Here is a 15,063-nt window from a genome sequence, read left to right on the forward strand (position 1 = left end):
TGTTTTGCAGACGGCCCCTCAACTCAACCCAAGATGACGACCTCGCTGTAATCCACAGAGAACCAATCATTCCACAGGATGATTTCCTGCTTTAGCCAATCAGATTATAGCCACACAGAAGTTATTTTTCTCCATTAAATGTGAGACCACAGCCATACACTGCCTACTACAAGATCATTATGTTCTCCGTTAGCACAATTGAACTTATAAATCTTAATTTAGATAGTTATTGATTTAAAATGACATATTATCATATATAAATGGATTGAGGTTTTGCCGGAATTCATAATACTGTTTATTAACAAAACTCGTATTAAATGAAACAACACATTTTCAATCTTATGCTTCATCTTTATTTTGTAGTCCTTTACAATATATTTGCTCTTGTATGTAAAAAAAATATATATATATATTTAGATTTCCATAATAACAAAAATAAACACCATTTTACAAATAAATAAGTAATAAATAAGTAAATAAATAGGCAAAAAGGCATCTTTGGAAAGTACAGTGAAGTGAAGTGAGGACTGTTGAGAAAGGGGATGTTGGGTAGTGTTTCTCAACACTCTTCCAGCTCTCAGCTGTTAGAGTCAGCGAGAGAGAGAGAAAGAAAAGAAGGAAACTCCGGGAGAAACCCAGAGTAGAGTAAGACATACAGTAACACTATGCGTAAACTTGGTTTCAGTCTAACAAAGTCAACCGAGCATCTCACAACAATGAGAAATCATGATCTTAAGGAATACTAGAAATTATAAACCAGGTAGTTTGGCTCCTGGATGCTGATTGGCGGAAAAGCCGTAGTATATCAGACAATATACCCTGGGTATGACGCAAAACTACTTGTTTTCTGTTATAAATACGTTGGTAACCAGTTTATAATAGCAATAAGGCACCTCTGGGGTTTGTGGTATATGGGCAATATACCACAGCTAAGGGCTGTATCCAGGCACTCTGGGATGCATCATGCCTAAGAACAGCCCTTATCCTTGGTATTTAGGGCCATATACCACACCCCCTCGGGCCTTATTGATTCATTGAACCCTATCATTAATGCAGTTGAAATAACAACAGCAGGTATTGACATCACTTGGCAATATTGAGTCACAGTACTGTATTTCTGTCATAGTAATACTGAATGAAATATATAATTATTATCAACTTATAATAACGCTGATTATTATCATCATAATGAATAATACTAATATCATTATTATTGGTGTTATTAGCTGCCTTGTTACTTCTGAAATAAACTGTGTGCATTGACTACATAAAATACTGTTGTGTTATAATTCATAATACTACAATTTGTAAATTCTCACATCCAACATTGTCCATAGTCCACAAAATAAGTTAAAAGCCACTCTAACCACAACCCGTCACAGGCTTGTGCAGTACTAGTTTGCATTATCAATATGAATCCATGCATACCATGTCTATCTGCCCCTGGGCTAGGTACCTGGAGGACCTCTGTGTTTGGTCTTCAGGAGGATGAAGTCTCTGGCCAGCTTGGTGAGGTAGCGCTCCAGGTCCCTGAGGATGACGTAGCCCTCCAGGCGGCTGGTCCACAGGGACTTTGATGGGGCCTGGTGGCTGGAGGGAGTGCTCACTGCACGGGTCAGGGCAGGGGGGGATGTGGGGATTACATTGGAGCTGTTCACACATCTCAACTGTAAAGACCACAGAGAGGTTTATCAGACTGAGCTCATAACATTTCTCCACAGTGTATATACAGTAGCTACTGAGTAGCCATAGTGGGTAGCTACATGAACACCTAATATAGTGCGCAGAGAGAATAAGTATACACTTCGTTCATGTATATGGCGCACATTGTCTGTACCTGAAAGTTGACTTTTGTCATGAGATCCCGCAGGTCTGTCAGAATGTGCTGTATTCTCTCAGGTATGCTGGGTTTTGGCTTGCCCCTGCTCCCCATCCTGTGGGCTGCCCCCTGTCCAACCTCCTCCCTCTCTATCTCCCTTCTCTTCATGTCCAGGTGAGCCCAGAAGGTGTGCAGGTCTCGAGAGGCAGCACTCAGACGCTCCCAGTCCTGTACAGGCCAGATCATAACATTATTCACAATATCACAATCTCCTATTCTATAGTAACTTTTTAAAGCATTAAACCACAGCAGGTTAACAGGTGGTACAGGTCACACACAAACCTTCATCTGAAGCCAGTGGTAGAAGTCTGTGGAGAGGGAGGGTAGGGTCTGCCACTCCAGACTTCTGTCCTCAAACTGCTTGTTATCCAACTGCTCCTCCTTCTGGCAAGACAAATGAAGGTACATTATGATAACAGCCTGTAGCAGGGGAGGATAGCTGTTGTCTCTGGGCACATAGAAGCTCTAGCAGACTAGCCACCAGTAATAGAGGCTAGCAGAGGAGTCAACTCACATATCTCCTGAGCAGCTGCTGTACCCGAGTGTGGGTGCATCTGATGGATTTGAGGGAGTATGAGTAGGACTTGAGTAGGCCTGGATGGGATGCACAACATGGGTTCACACAGCTCAGGGTAAGGAAAAACTGGAGAAACAGAACCTGCCACCAAACAGACATCTGGAAGAGACAGGGACAGGATGAGTGATTGCTAAATTGCAAAATCATGTCAACATTTGTCAATGAATGAAAGTCGGCATGCAGAACAAATATAGCCAGCCTTATCTGAATCAATTCTCAATATATGTTGGTAACTTGTGGAACTCTCTTATATGTATTACTTAACAACCACAATACAAATGTTAGATCCATGACAATTTAGCACCAGCCTTCAATCGAAAACTGGAGAATTTACCAAGCTCCATATTCATTGCTTTCTAACCGGGGCTCTATTTAATCCATGTCGCTGAAGTTTCAGTGTGATTGAAATGTAAAGGCAATGTTCCCGCGTTAGCAGACTGCATTCAAGGTAAAAGCTGCATATTTCGGCTCAATTGGAAATTGCTTTTACATTTCTATTGCATAATCTGTCATGCTTCAACTATACAGATTGACTAGAGCAGCTAGTATCATTATCTCATCACACTAACACAGACTTCTTAGTATCTAAACCAGCCCTGTAGAGATGAAGGAGTTTACCACCGACGGTCCAGCTATGGAACATCTGTACTGCTCAACACTAGCTAGAGTGAGATGGACAGAGACAGAGTAGACTTACCTTGTAGAGATAGCAATCTGTGATTGACACATCCTAGCTGCATCCTTTGATATTTATGTATGTCTTCAGTTTCTGTTGTGGTCTGGAGTTTTTCTCAGCAGCTCGTGTAGCGGTTTCAGCAAATGATTCACAAAACCTGCCCAATTGCCTAAGTGTAGAGGTTAGTTAGCACATAATTACATTTTTCGCTATCATTTTGAGGTAAATAGGGCCTAATATGATGATTGTTCATTGTTGTAGAATTACTCAATGTTATCATATTTTTATCAAACTCAAACTGTTCTGTAACTTTTTACAGTGTAAATGCAATCTAGCCAAATTAGTCATTATATATGATATTCTGCTGAGTTCAGTAATGAAACTAAATGTTTATTAGACATTTAACATTTTAGTAATTCAACAGATGCTCCTATCCAGAGCAACTCAAGGACACGTGAAGAGATGTTTCACCTCGGGGATTTGAACCAGCGACATTTTGCTTACTGGTCCAATGTTCCTAACAGCTAGGCTACCTGCCCTTCATCAGTTACTGGGATTCAAAAATCTATAATCACTTCTTTATACTTTACATGTGTAGCGTGTGAAATTATTTTCTAACGGGTTTCTATCGTAAGTATAAACTCCAAATGAATAGTTAACAGTTTATTTACAAATCCCTTCATACTTACAAACCCCTTTATAATAGTGTGTGTGTGTGTGTGTGTGTGTGTATGTACTATCATACCTTAATTTATATGGATGTATGTACTATTATACCTTAATTTATATGGATGCTATAGAAGAAGATTATGAAACAACATTATTATCTCAATTACAGTATTTTGTTCCAGAAATAGAGAACTAACCACTGCCTAAAATAGTCCCGGAAATGAAAATCCCTTTGCGCAATCTTTTTGGTTGTTTCTTTTCTCTACTCTCATCGACGACACTTTGTTATGTTTGTTTTTGTGTCTATGGGGAAGCACCCCAGTGTCTCAACTGTAAAATCAAAACGACACTATCCTTGTGACATTGTTAAATGAGTGGGTGGGTTGTACAAGCTGAGATACTACACACTTTCTATATTAATTTGTATTCCTTCAGGTTCTCTCTTTTTGATGTGATTATATTCAATAACACTTTAATGTATACTACACAACCCACCTAGGAGGATGTACAGTATGTGATTATATTCAATAACACTTGAATGTATACTACACAACCCACCTAGGAGGATGTACAGTATGTGATTATATTCAATAACACTTTAATGTATACTACACAACCCACCTAGGAGGATGTACAGTATGTGATTATATTCAATAACACTTTAATGTATACTACACAACCCACCTAGGAGGATGTACAGTATGTGATTATATTCAATAACACTTTAATGTATACTACACAACCCACCTAGGAGGATGTACAGTATGAAAAGCATTTCCCATACATGCAAAACGGAAAAACTCTAAATGCAATTATTAGTCGTTTTGAAAGTAAGTAATTGTGAAAGCACTGTTCTCATGCAGGATACAGTAAGTCACTACTTTGAGACTGACAGCACAGTTAATCAAATGGTACATCTGGCAAGTAACAGCAGTGTCCTCTAGCCTACTGCACAAGACATATCGAAGTCTGCCTGGCATAGTCAAATCAATGTGTAGAAAGCTGAATTTTTATGATTTCTAAACATTGATTTGCACATATTGAATCATTGGATTCATAAATTGAACTTCACTATCATGATTTGAATGAATATTGCATTTAGTTTGACATTTATATTTAATATTGAAATTAAATATGTATATATTCAGTTTCAATATGGAAGACATTGTATTCATTGTCTGTGTGTCAAGTTTACAATGTATCATTTGAAGTTTACAAAAGTTTCATATATTCAACTCCTCAGATGCATGAAGATTGTTTTCAAATTCAGTTCTCGAAATTCAGATTCGAAACCAGAGACAACATCCTGGTACTTTGCCAGCCAGGAATGGTAGAAGAGAACAGATTACAATCAACCCCTCTCGAAATGAGTGGTTTCTAGAGGTTAGTGCCATCTTGAGATTGCATTGCGTCACCTCTGTGTGTTATACATAGTCTGACTGAGTAATAGTTGTCTCTCTTCTCTCTCGATAGAGAGAGAGAGAATTAGGAAGACTGCAAAGCAATGGTCTTTCAGAAAAAGTCCAGATCTCATCCAACCCTGAAACACCACCAACTATGCTTACCTTGGTCTGACTAGAAGATCATCTGGCCAGTTTGACATGGCCATAAAGTCTCTAACAGATAAAGCACTCCCAGCATATTTTCCAATTAGAAAGACCCTATATAAATTTAACCCACCAATTAGAATTTGGGTTAAATTATTTGATGTATTATTTGTCATAACTCCAATCCTTCTATATGGCAGAGAAATTTGGGCCCCCCTTTACAATTTAAAATATACCTCATGGGATAAATGCCCCACCAAAGTTTTACACCTGGAATTTTGTTAAAATATTCTAGGTGTGCCCAGAAATGCCCCAAACCTAGCCTGTAGGGCAGATCTTGGGAGATTCCCCCTGGCATTCCAAATTGAGAAAAGAGACACACATTTCTGGACTCACCTAACACACTGTGATCCAGAATATTAGAATTACAAGGCTTATTTCTGCAAACACCGTAACCAGAGAGTGACCCTTCAGACTAGCAAAAGCACCAACTAAATTCAACCATTCAATCACAAATAACAACATTAGATCGAATAGAAATCTCAATTTAATCACAAACTTCAATGTTACCAAATTCTAAATAGAGATATCAGATTTTCACAAGACTTTGTCAAGATCAAAGAATTCAAAGGAAGACATTAGCAATGTACAGACTCAGTGACCATAGCCTGGACATAGAGACAGGACGCTAATATCACTCAAAAAAACAAACAAAAAAAACTCCTGAGAGAGAGATTTTTTTTTTTTACAATGAGTGGATTCGGCTATTTCAGTGAGGATGCCACCTTTCCAACAAGTCAGTTCGGCAAATTTCTGCCCTGCTAGAGCTGCCCCGGCAACTGTAAGTGCTGCTATTGTGAAGTGGAAATGTCTAGGAGCAGCAATGGCTCAGTCGCAAAGTAATAGGTCACACAAGCTCACAGAACGGGACCGCCGAGTGCTGAAGCACATAGCACGTTAAAATGGTCTGTTCTTGGTTGCAACACTGTTCGTAGCTTCATGAAATGCCAAGCGTCAGCTGGTGTGGTGTAAAGCTCGCTGCTATTGGACTCCGGAGCAGTGGAAACACTTTCTCTGGAGTGATTTAATCTAGTTTCGTCATCCGGCAATCCGGCCCAACATCAGTGCCTGACCTCGCTAATGCTCTTGTGGCTGAATGGAAGCAAGTCCCTGCAGCAATGTTCCAACATCTAGTGGAAAGCTTTACCAGAGAGAGGAGGCTGTTATAGCAGCAAAGGGAGGACCAAGTCCATATTAATGCCCATGATTTTGGAATGAGATGTTCAACAAGTAGGTGTCCACATACTTTTAGCCATGTAGTGTATATTCAGAGCATTTGGATAATGACTTTTCACTAGTTTTAATTTGTCAAATTGTGAATGACTGAACAGTTATTTTTTGGGGGCGAGTTTAGAGAGAGGAGGGGGGCAGAGGGCAAGTGATGATGAGAGAAAGAGCTTAGTAATTTTCTTGATTGCGGAAGCATGCCGTTTCATCACAGTTGTGCAGAGAGTGGCAGGTGGTTACTGGATGGCTTATTCACCATTATTTCACCATGACAGAAATAGCAGAGAGAGGAGTTTCTGTTTCCCCCGGGGGGGCAGCCCTGGGAATGTCTCAGAGAACTACATCGTCACTATTTTTACCATAATTACCACCACCATCATGACTATCCATCCCACTTTCTGTTATTTAGAGCCATTGTAGAGATGAAATGGCACTCTGCCATTACCCTAAGCCCATGGTCATAAATCACCATAATCAAATGAGAGATATACATTTACTATTGAGATTTTGGAATAGGAAAATAAACAGAAGCTGCTTAATCGACTTAGGGTTCAGTCAAAATCAGCCAAGTAGTTTTGTACACAGCCTTGGCACTATCTGAGTGTGTATCTGTGTAGTTACTGTTTATGCCCAACTGGCTCATGCACACAGGTCAGGTTCAGGCCTGGAGAGAGGAAGTCGGCAGTGAACTACAGGTCAGTGGTCTGGACAACAGTCCTGATGGACAGATACAGTACCTACTTCCTCTTTTTGTGAGCAGAGAACTCTAACAGGGATGTGGTCTCGGGATTATGTTGGTATGTTTGTGTGTTGTGGGGGAGAAGCTCTATATGCATCACATACTGTACATACTACCCATTTCAAATCATGACTCTCTAGAAGGGCTTCCCTCACTCTCGTGACTCCCCCCTCTGCTCTCACAGTTTGGAGGAACACAGATTCCCCCTCTCTTGGTCACTTTTTAGTTTCAATACCTTTTTTTAAATTTTCATTACCTTTCCTTCAAAATTTTTGCAATCAAGAGAGCACTCACGATACCCTGGAACACTGAAACTTTTGCTCTGCTCTGCTCTATTGCAGTACTTGACCACAGCAATCCATTTCTTTAAAGCTCTGAAAAAGAGCGCCACCATGTGGTGGTCTCCAGAAGAGGTGCCGGTTTAGATCCCGTGACTGTCACGGTTTACGTGTATAGATCTACACGTGTTTGTGGGTGGAGTCTGTTTTTAAGGGCTGCGGACTCTTTTCTTTGCATTCCACCCAGAGAGGAAGTTCGCCTTGTGTAGTGTACCACACAGCGCTTGGGGAGACTACCAAGCAAGAAGGGCTGAGGCATTCTTTTTGACTCTAGTTAGCGATGACATTTGAACTTTAGGCTGAGGTCAGGGTTTGGAAGCCTACCTCAGCTACAAGAAGTCCCAAAGTTCATCTCTAAAGGCTAGAGAGAGAGTTTGAGAGAGGGTTCTGAGAAGTACTCATGGCCAATTGTAAGGGTTTTCTACAATCTCAATCTCCCACTGTACATCGATACTCTGACATATTATTTGGAATAGAGAAGCCCTAAAGACCATAACAAGCAAAAACTGTCAACATTCATTTTGGATACTAATTTTGATCCCTCTCCGGGGGCTTTGTAACAGTGAGAAATGTATTGGGAAAATGTTTAGTACAAATCATTGTGGATTGATTGGTGGAGTTTCTGTCAGTTGACCCGAGCCTAGATGCACTAAGATAAACTCTTCTTGTCCGAGAGAGAACTTATTATTTGGACATGATCCGTTCTCTCTATATGCCAGGGGCGACTGAATTTTTGATTGGCGGTACTGTCTGATATTTATCATGTATAAACGTTGTACATGTACACATACTACTAACTATAACAGTATTTGGATTCCATCTATTACAATGTATCCAGAATTGAATCCAGAGTCATGTCAGATCATCTGTACGTAAAATTAAATCTCACCATTTTACCCACTTTTTCAACAAATCCTTTTAAGTTGAAGATTTAGTCGAACGTAACCCCTTCAGCGATGTGACCATAATCATCCTCTCAAAGGAAAAACAAATCTCTTGTCTTATATTGTTTAATATTGTTTGCTGAAGGGAAACAGAGGGCCGACCTCATTGGTGTTTGGAATGGACGCCCCCTAAAGTTCTTCAGAGGGCAGCTGGATCTTTCACAGCCATAGAGACAGAAACTGCACAGTAAGCACTATTAATATAAGGGCATGAAGAGGTTGTTATCAATAAACATCACATTGGTACGGTTTTAGAAGAACAAAGGGCATGTATTTTACACAGTTACACAGTTCTATTTTGAAAAGTGCACTATATTTTATGATACCACACAATGTATTGTTGAAAGGACATCAAAATATATTTAAGAGTGAGCAGTAAGCATTATTATAAATTGGTCTTTGTTGAACATGGCTTTCATTATGAGTTGAATATTGGCTCATGGCTTACAAACTAACTGGGTTGACTGTACCCAAGGAATCATAGCATAGGTTCTATAGCACAAGATGCTGACAGGACAGTGGATACACAAGGACAGAACAGGAGACACAATGAAAAAGCAAACCATTGCTCCACAGTGACTCCATGTGGCTTGTCCTTAAGTCCTTGTTTATGCAGATGTTGTTTGTCAGGGTCCAGGTGGAAGGGTCAGCCAGTTTAAACCACCCCCGTCTCTTTCCACAACATCCTTCCATTGAGACAGACACTATGGGGGTTGGACCCATGGAGGTGTTCTGTTTAATCCTGTGGTTGGACCTGATAAAAAGGACCAGTGTGTCCATCCATCCTGTCACAGTACCTGGAACCACTTGGAGTCGTGCTCGTCCTTTCTGAGTTGTGCAGTTTGAGTGTTAACCTCAGTCTCCCTCCAAGAGAAGATGCAGGCCTTTGCCGTCGCTGCCCTCTCCATCTGGCTGTGTCTGGGTGCCACCACCCTGGCAGAGTGCCACATCCCACAGCACTGCAGTAAGGATCATCTGCTTTATATCTTGTTGAGGCTCATGTTTGCTGTGCACTGTGTGGAAAACTGCTGTTACTTGTATGACTATTTTGGTAATATTGTCAAGGTTTATCAAATCAACAGTCTCTTCTAACTTAAAGTATACCTATATGTCTACACATGAAAATCTGTCTAACTGCCGACTTTGTCTTTTAGCATCACCTAATATGACTGGGGTCCTGACTGTGGTGAGTAGCCCTCTTGTCCATGAACCATTATCAATAATTCCAGGACACTGTGTGGCTATATTGCATTATTTCTAAACCAAACCAGACTCTCAGTTCAGGCAACCCTGTTTTTATCCACTGATGTTTTCTCCTAAAAACAACTATATTGGCACAATTGGCTTAGTTTTTGCAGGTACAGAATTGGGTCATATTAATCTCTCTATATATCGTTATCTCTCTCTGGATTAAACAGCTGGCCCTTACAGGAGGTGAAATCAAGGCAACTGGACATTACAGCTATGACTCGACGGACAAGAAGATACGTTTCACTGAAAGTGAGATGCACCTCAACAAGACTGAACATCTGGAGGACTACCTGATGCTATTTGAAGAGGTAACACTGACAACTGACAGAAACATATAAGGCAAGATTCCAACCCAATTGTAATTCAGAATAGCTGCTTTATAACATCACATGGCCTACATAACAGTTGCATAACCCACTTGTTACTATGGTTATGACACAGCATCATCATAACCGATGCTTCCTCCTTCTCATCCGTCTCTCTCAGGGGGTCTTCTATGACATTGACATGAAGAACCAGTCCTGTAAGAAGATGTCTCTGCACTCTCATGCTCACGCTCTGGAACTCCCCGCTGGTGCAGCCCATCAGGTTGAGCTGTTTTTGGGGAGTGACACTGTTCAGGAGGAGAACATCAATGTGAACATATGGACGGGATCCGTGCCAGAGACTAAGGGTGAGTATGATACACATTAGGAGTCAACCTGTCAATGTGATTTTTATTAATGAAGTATAATGTTGGATGGCAATGGTGTAAACATGGGTTTATATAGTGAAGCTATTAGGATGTATCAAAGCATCTGTCTGTCTGCCTGATCTCCAGGCCAGTATTTTTTGTCTACTACTGTGGGAGAATGTCTACCACTCAGCACTTTCTACTCAACTGATTCCATGACACTCCTCTTCAGGTGAGTGGCATACTTTTAATTTGTTTAATGCAGCTGTAGGGTCACTGAAACCTTCTTGTGCAATGGATAATAGCTGCTACTATCTGCCTATACTTTGGTATATCATAGTACTAGATGCATTTGAGAAATGTTTGAGATTTAGTTCTGTATGGTCTCCCACGGGAGAAACCAACGTCTTGATGTAGACCTAGAGAAAATGTCCTATTGGGCCGAAGATGACACTGATTTTGAAGTTGCAGGCAGGGCTACTATATCACGAGACAATGAGCCTGACTCATGTCCGCTACACTTGCATGCCCAAAAGTTCATGCTATTTTTCTCTTCTTCTCACAGCAATTCCGAAGTGGTCACTGAGGTGAAAGCCCCTGAAGTATTCAATCTGCCGTCTTTCTGTGAGGGTGTGGAGCTGGAGGAGGCTCCTGAGGGCCAGAAGAATGACTTCTTTAGTCTGTTCAACAGTGTCTAAGACAGTGGCACCAGGACCTCCAGCCCCAACCAACCAAGAGTGTGGCCAGCTAATCCTCCTAGTTGTTTCTCTCCCTCTCATAACTACATTTGAGTGTTTCATTGCAAATTCTTCTCTTCTGTTAGACCAGATATATATCATAATATACTTTCTTTGATTATTCCTCTTTGAAGACATTGCATAAAGATTAATCAGATGAAAAAAGGAAAGTTAATGTTAAGTTGTCATGTTAATGTAATCTCTACGTTTGAACGGGATATAAGGGGATATAACGTTTGTAATTGACACTATTAATCTGTCACTTAAAGTTGCTAATGTGTAGGAGGTCTGCATAGGCAAATGAGATAATAAAAACTCAACATCTTTTCGAGTCTCCAAATGTATTTGTTTTATTGAAAGGGGCGGCAGGTAGCCTAGTGGTTAGAGCGTTGGACTAGTAACTGAAAGGTTGCCATATTGAATCCTCGAGCTAACAAGGTAAAAATCTGTTGTTCTGCCCCTGAACAAGGCAGTTAACCCACTGTTCCTAGGCTGTCATTGTAAATTAGAATTTGTTCTTAACTGACTTGCCTAGTTCAATAAAGGTCAAATATATCTTCTTTTTTTTTTTACCAAAGTCTTCCTCAAAGACAAGAAAAGGCCATTTCAAAGAGAAAATGTGTGCTTGATATTTTATTAAGGTTTGAGAGAATTTGAAGTGAGGATAGTTTGAAAGTTTCAAAGGTTTGCAGCTTAAATGACCAAGGAGCTGGACCATTAGGGATAGCTACCACTCTACTCTTATGGTTCTCATGTTTATAGTTCACAAAGTATGAATAGTATAAAAAATCTTTGGCAAGCAATCTAAGTTGAGTCAGTCTGTATGTAGGTTTGGTGTTATTAGCTTAAACGGTTGAAGAGCCGTGCTAAATCAAAAATTTACAATTCTAGCCAATAGAGCTTCTATGCCCATTTTAAATGGTTATAGTTTAAAAAGTATAAATAGTATCAAAAAGCCTTTGACAAACAATATAAGTTGGGTCAGTCTGAACATGTCGATGTGGGTTTGTTGTTGATAGCTTAAATGGTGTGAGGAGATACATGCCCAAAGTTTCTCCAAGTAAGTCTATGGCACTTTTATTGCAATTGAAATACATTGGGAGCTCATTTAAATATTGTTGTAGTACAAAAAATGTCAATGCTATCAAAGATATTTTCTCAAGAAGTTTAAGTGAGGACTGTCTGCACATTTAAAAGTTGGTTTTGTTTTTACAGTTTAAATCGTTTGTACTAGAGTGGGCAGAATAATAATATGAGTATGTAAGAATTCTACAGTGGTCTTGCCTTCAGCAAGCACATTAAATAACTCAAGCTCTCTCTCTGAAACTCTTTTGTCTGTCAGTATTTTGGGAGGTAGGTTTACACAAATGTATTTCACATTTACACACAAGGTCACTCATGGCCCGCAGTAAATGGGATTTGAAAGAACTTTCAAACTATTTCTGGTTAATAGAGAGGGATGGATACTGGAAAAAGTGATGCAGTCACAAAACCCAAAACAAGCACGGAGACAGTAAACCTTATCTGGGGTGAGTTTCTGAGGGAGCCCAGCTACTGCCCGTGGTGCTGCACATGCCGTGCTGGGTCTAGGATATTCCAACACACTGGGGCCCTTCAAACATTCTGAAACGTGTACCTGCCCATCAACACCATCACACAAGTCGCTGCATGGCAACAGTTGCAGCAGTGGGAAAAACACTATTCTGTGTATCAAATAAAACTGTCAATGCAACACTAAGAATTGACCTACCTAATTTATTTCTGAAGAAAGATAACACTCAGTCAGTGCATGGCCTTGAGAGCATATAAGGCAGTGGCCCTAGGCGAGACACTAGCAGTCTGTCACTGCTATTCCATTGTTAAAAGATTGCCTATAGGCCCCTCAAATTCAACTCTGGGCATCGAAGCCAGTGCCACTGCTTTTTTTCATTGATCCCCTCTCAATCAGTGACTGCTTTAGACCTGGAACACCAGGTGTATGCAATTAATTATCAGTGTAACAGAAAACCAGCAGGCTCCAGACCTCGTAGGTTAGAATTGATTACCCCTGCTATAGGCTGTGCATGTTGAGACGGGTCACTTGTCGATGGCTCCTTTGCCGGTAGCCCATCCGTTCAAGTCTAGACCATGGCTGTGTTTGAATACCCATACTAACATACTGTATACTGCATACTTAATGAGTATATACCACATACTATTAGTTCATTTTAGTGTACTGTAAACTAACGGTATCCTTTCAGTTGAGCATACTAGTGCTACGCCTGTTGTTATGCCCGTCTACTGGAAGTTGATGCTGTTGCTATGCTACATCTTGCTAGATCGTTAGCATAAATAAAATATCGAAAATAGATTGTTAGCATAACAAATTACTAGCTAGACATTGGGTGGGTTCGTAAATTTAATCTGGAGTGCCAGAGTGCGCTCATATGTTCCGAGCGGGGTCATATTGTCCATTCTAAATTCTGAGGGTTGCCCACACTGGCTGATCCGAGCATTCTGACCATCACAATGGCAGTCAAGCACACAAGCTTATTGGCTATCTACTTCAGACACAGATGAGAGAACATCTCACTCTGACCATTATATTCGACCGAGCAGAGCTGGTTAGGCTGTTTTCATGTTATCCAGAGGGTTGGTGACTGTAACTGTGCTGCTGGCAACAATTTAATAATGTTTTTTTTGCCGACATTTACTGACACCGGCCATATGCCTAGTTAATTTAAAATATATATATATTCAATGGGTGTTGATCGTTCATAAATGCATCCGTTATTCTGCGCTGTGTGGCACACAGACGAGTATGCTCTGAAATTGGAGTAGATAGCCAGTGCGAATTTATGTCCATTGAGAACGCACCACTATACCACTTAACTAAGAATGACGTGAATAATCAAGTAAATAAACGTTGGGTAGTTAGATAGCATATTGTTAATATACTGGCAAATTCGATTTATTAGTAGCCAACTAAGGAGGTTACGTTAGCTAACATACTACTGCTGTAATTATATGCTATGCGGTTCTTACGGATAGCGTAGGCAACACATTGTCAGCCAACATAAGGTGTAGCATAATTTATTAAAACATGTATTCATTTCTTCCATAGCTCAACATTTTCTTAACCTGTGTCATAATTAGTTAATGCAATGAACATGCATCCACTGTAGTCGGATTTCGCTGCATATTTCCGCCATTCTCTTCAAATCTGAAAACGTTGTGAACCCACGCCCATTTAGGAAGAATTGCATTATGGGCCCAAAAAGCACGGAAATAGCGTCCACTGCTTGTAAATCTGAAAACGTTGTGAACCCACGCCCATTTAGGAAGAATTGCATTATGGGCCCAAAAAGCACGGAAATAGCGTCCACTGCTTGTATTTTTTTTTTACATTTTTGAACTTTTTATTTTATTTTATCAACAACTCAATACAGAAAGTACATGAGAGAACACAAGTATATATATATTATATACAATGGACAATCGAGCAAGGGGGTACAATATCACATTACAATTTCACAAGGACCTTAAGGGACATACATACACTTATAATTCTAACAGATTTTTTGTTAGTAGAGTATTTAATTGTCTTAAAATACAGTTCAATTTCTTTTTGTAGGGTAAGAAAATGTGTTTTTTGTTTGTAAATTTACATTTGTGTATATGAAATTTAGCCAAAAGAATAATGAAATTAATAACATTAAAATGATTCAGCTTAATTCTATCGTATGTTTAAAAAAAAATCCAAGCAG

General features: G+C 39.9%; 3 protein-coding genes across 6 annotated transcripts in view; 2 read left to right on the forward strand and 1 right to left on the reverse strand.

The window, feature by feature from the left end:
• Nucleotides 1-1,268, forward strand: part of LOC109884586 (unconventional myosin-Ic) — a 35,481-nt gene extending 34,213 nt beyond the window's left edge. For all 4 annotated transcript variants that reach the window (XM_020476544.2, XM_020476546.2, XM_020476545.2 and 1 more), the window contains one exon: nucleotides 11-1,268. In XM_020476544.2, coding sequence (XP_020332133.2) covers nucleotides 11-37 — 27 coding nt within the window. In that variant the 3' untranslated portion in view covers nucleotides 38-1,268. The remainder of the gene's footprint in view (nucleotides 1-10) is intronic.
• LOC109884588 (uncharacterized) lies at nucleotides 455-2,633 on the reverse strand. Its single transcript, XM_020476548.2, has 4 exons — nucleotides 2,394-2,633; nucleotides 2,162-2,263; nucleotides 1,838-2,047; nucleotides 455-1,667 (listed from the first exon to the last, which is right to left on the reverse strand). Exons 1-4 carry the CDS (start codon nucleotides 2,601-2,603, stop codon nucleotides 1,449-1,451), a joined length of 741 nt encoding a protein of 246 aa, XP_020332137.1. The 5' UTR covers nucleotides 2,604-2,633; the 3' UTR covers nucleotides 455-1,448.
• Nucleotides 2,634-9,369: 6,736 nt separating this feature from the next.
• Nucleotides 9,370-11,648, forward strand: epd (ependymin). Its single transcript, XM_020476551.2, has 6 exons — nucleotides 9,370-9,620; nucleotides 9,811-9,842; nucleotides 10,075-10,215; nucleotides 10,394-10,580; nucleotides 10,728-10,812; nucleotides 11,146-11,648. The coding sequence occupies exons 1-6, from the start codon at nucleotides 9,533-9,535 to the stop codon at nucleotides 11,276-11,278; spliced, it is 666 nt and encodes a 221-aa protein (XP_020332140.1). The 5' UTR covers nucleotides 9,370-9,532; the 3' UTR covers nucleotides 11,279-11,648.
• Nucleotides 11,649-15,063: the final 3,415 nt, after the last annotated feature.

The sequence above is a fragment of the Oncorhynchus kisutch genome, linkage group LG28, assembly GCF_002021735.2.
Source record: "Oncorhynchus kisutch isolate 150728-3 linkage group LG28, Okis_V2, whole genome shotgun sequence".
Taxonomy (NCBI): domain Eukaryota; kingdom Metazoa; phylum Chordata; class Actinopteri; order Salmoniformes; family Salmonidae; genus Oncorhynchus; species Oncorhynchus kisutch.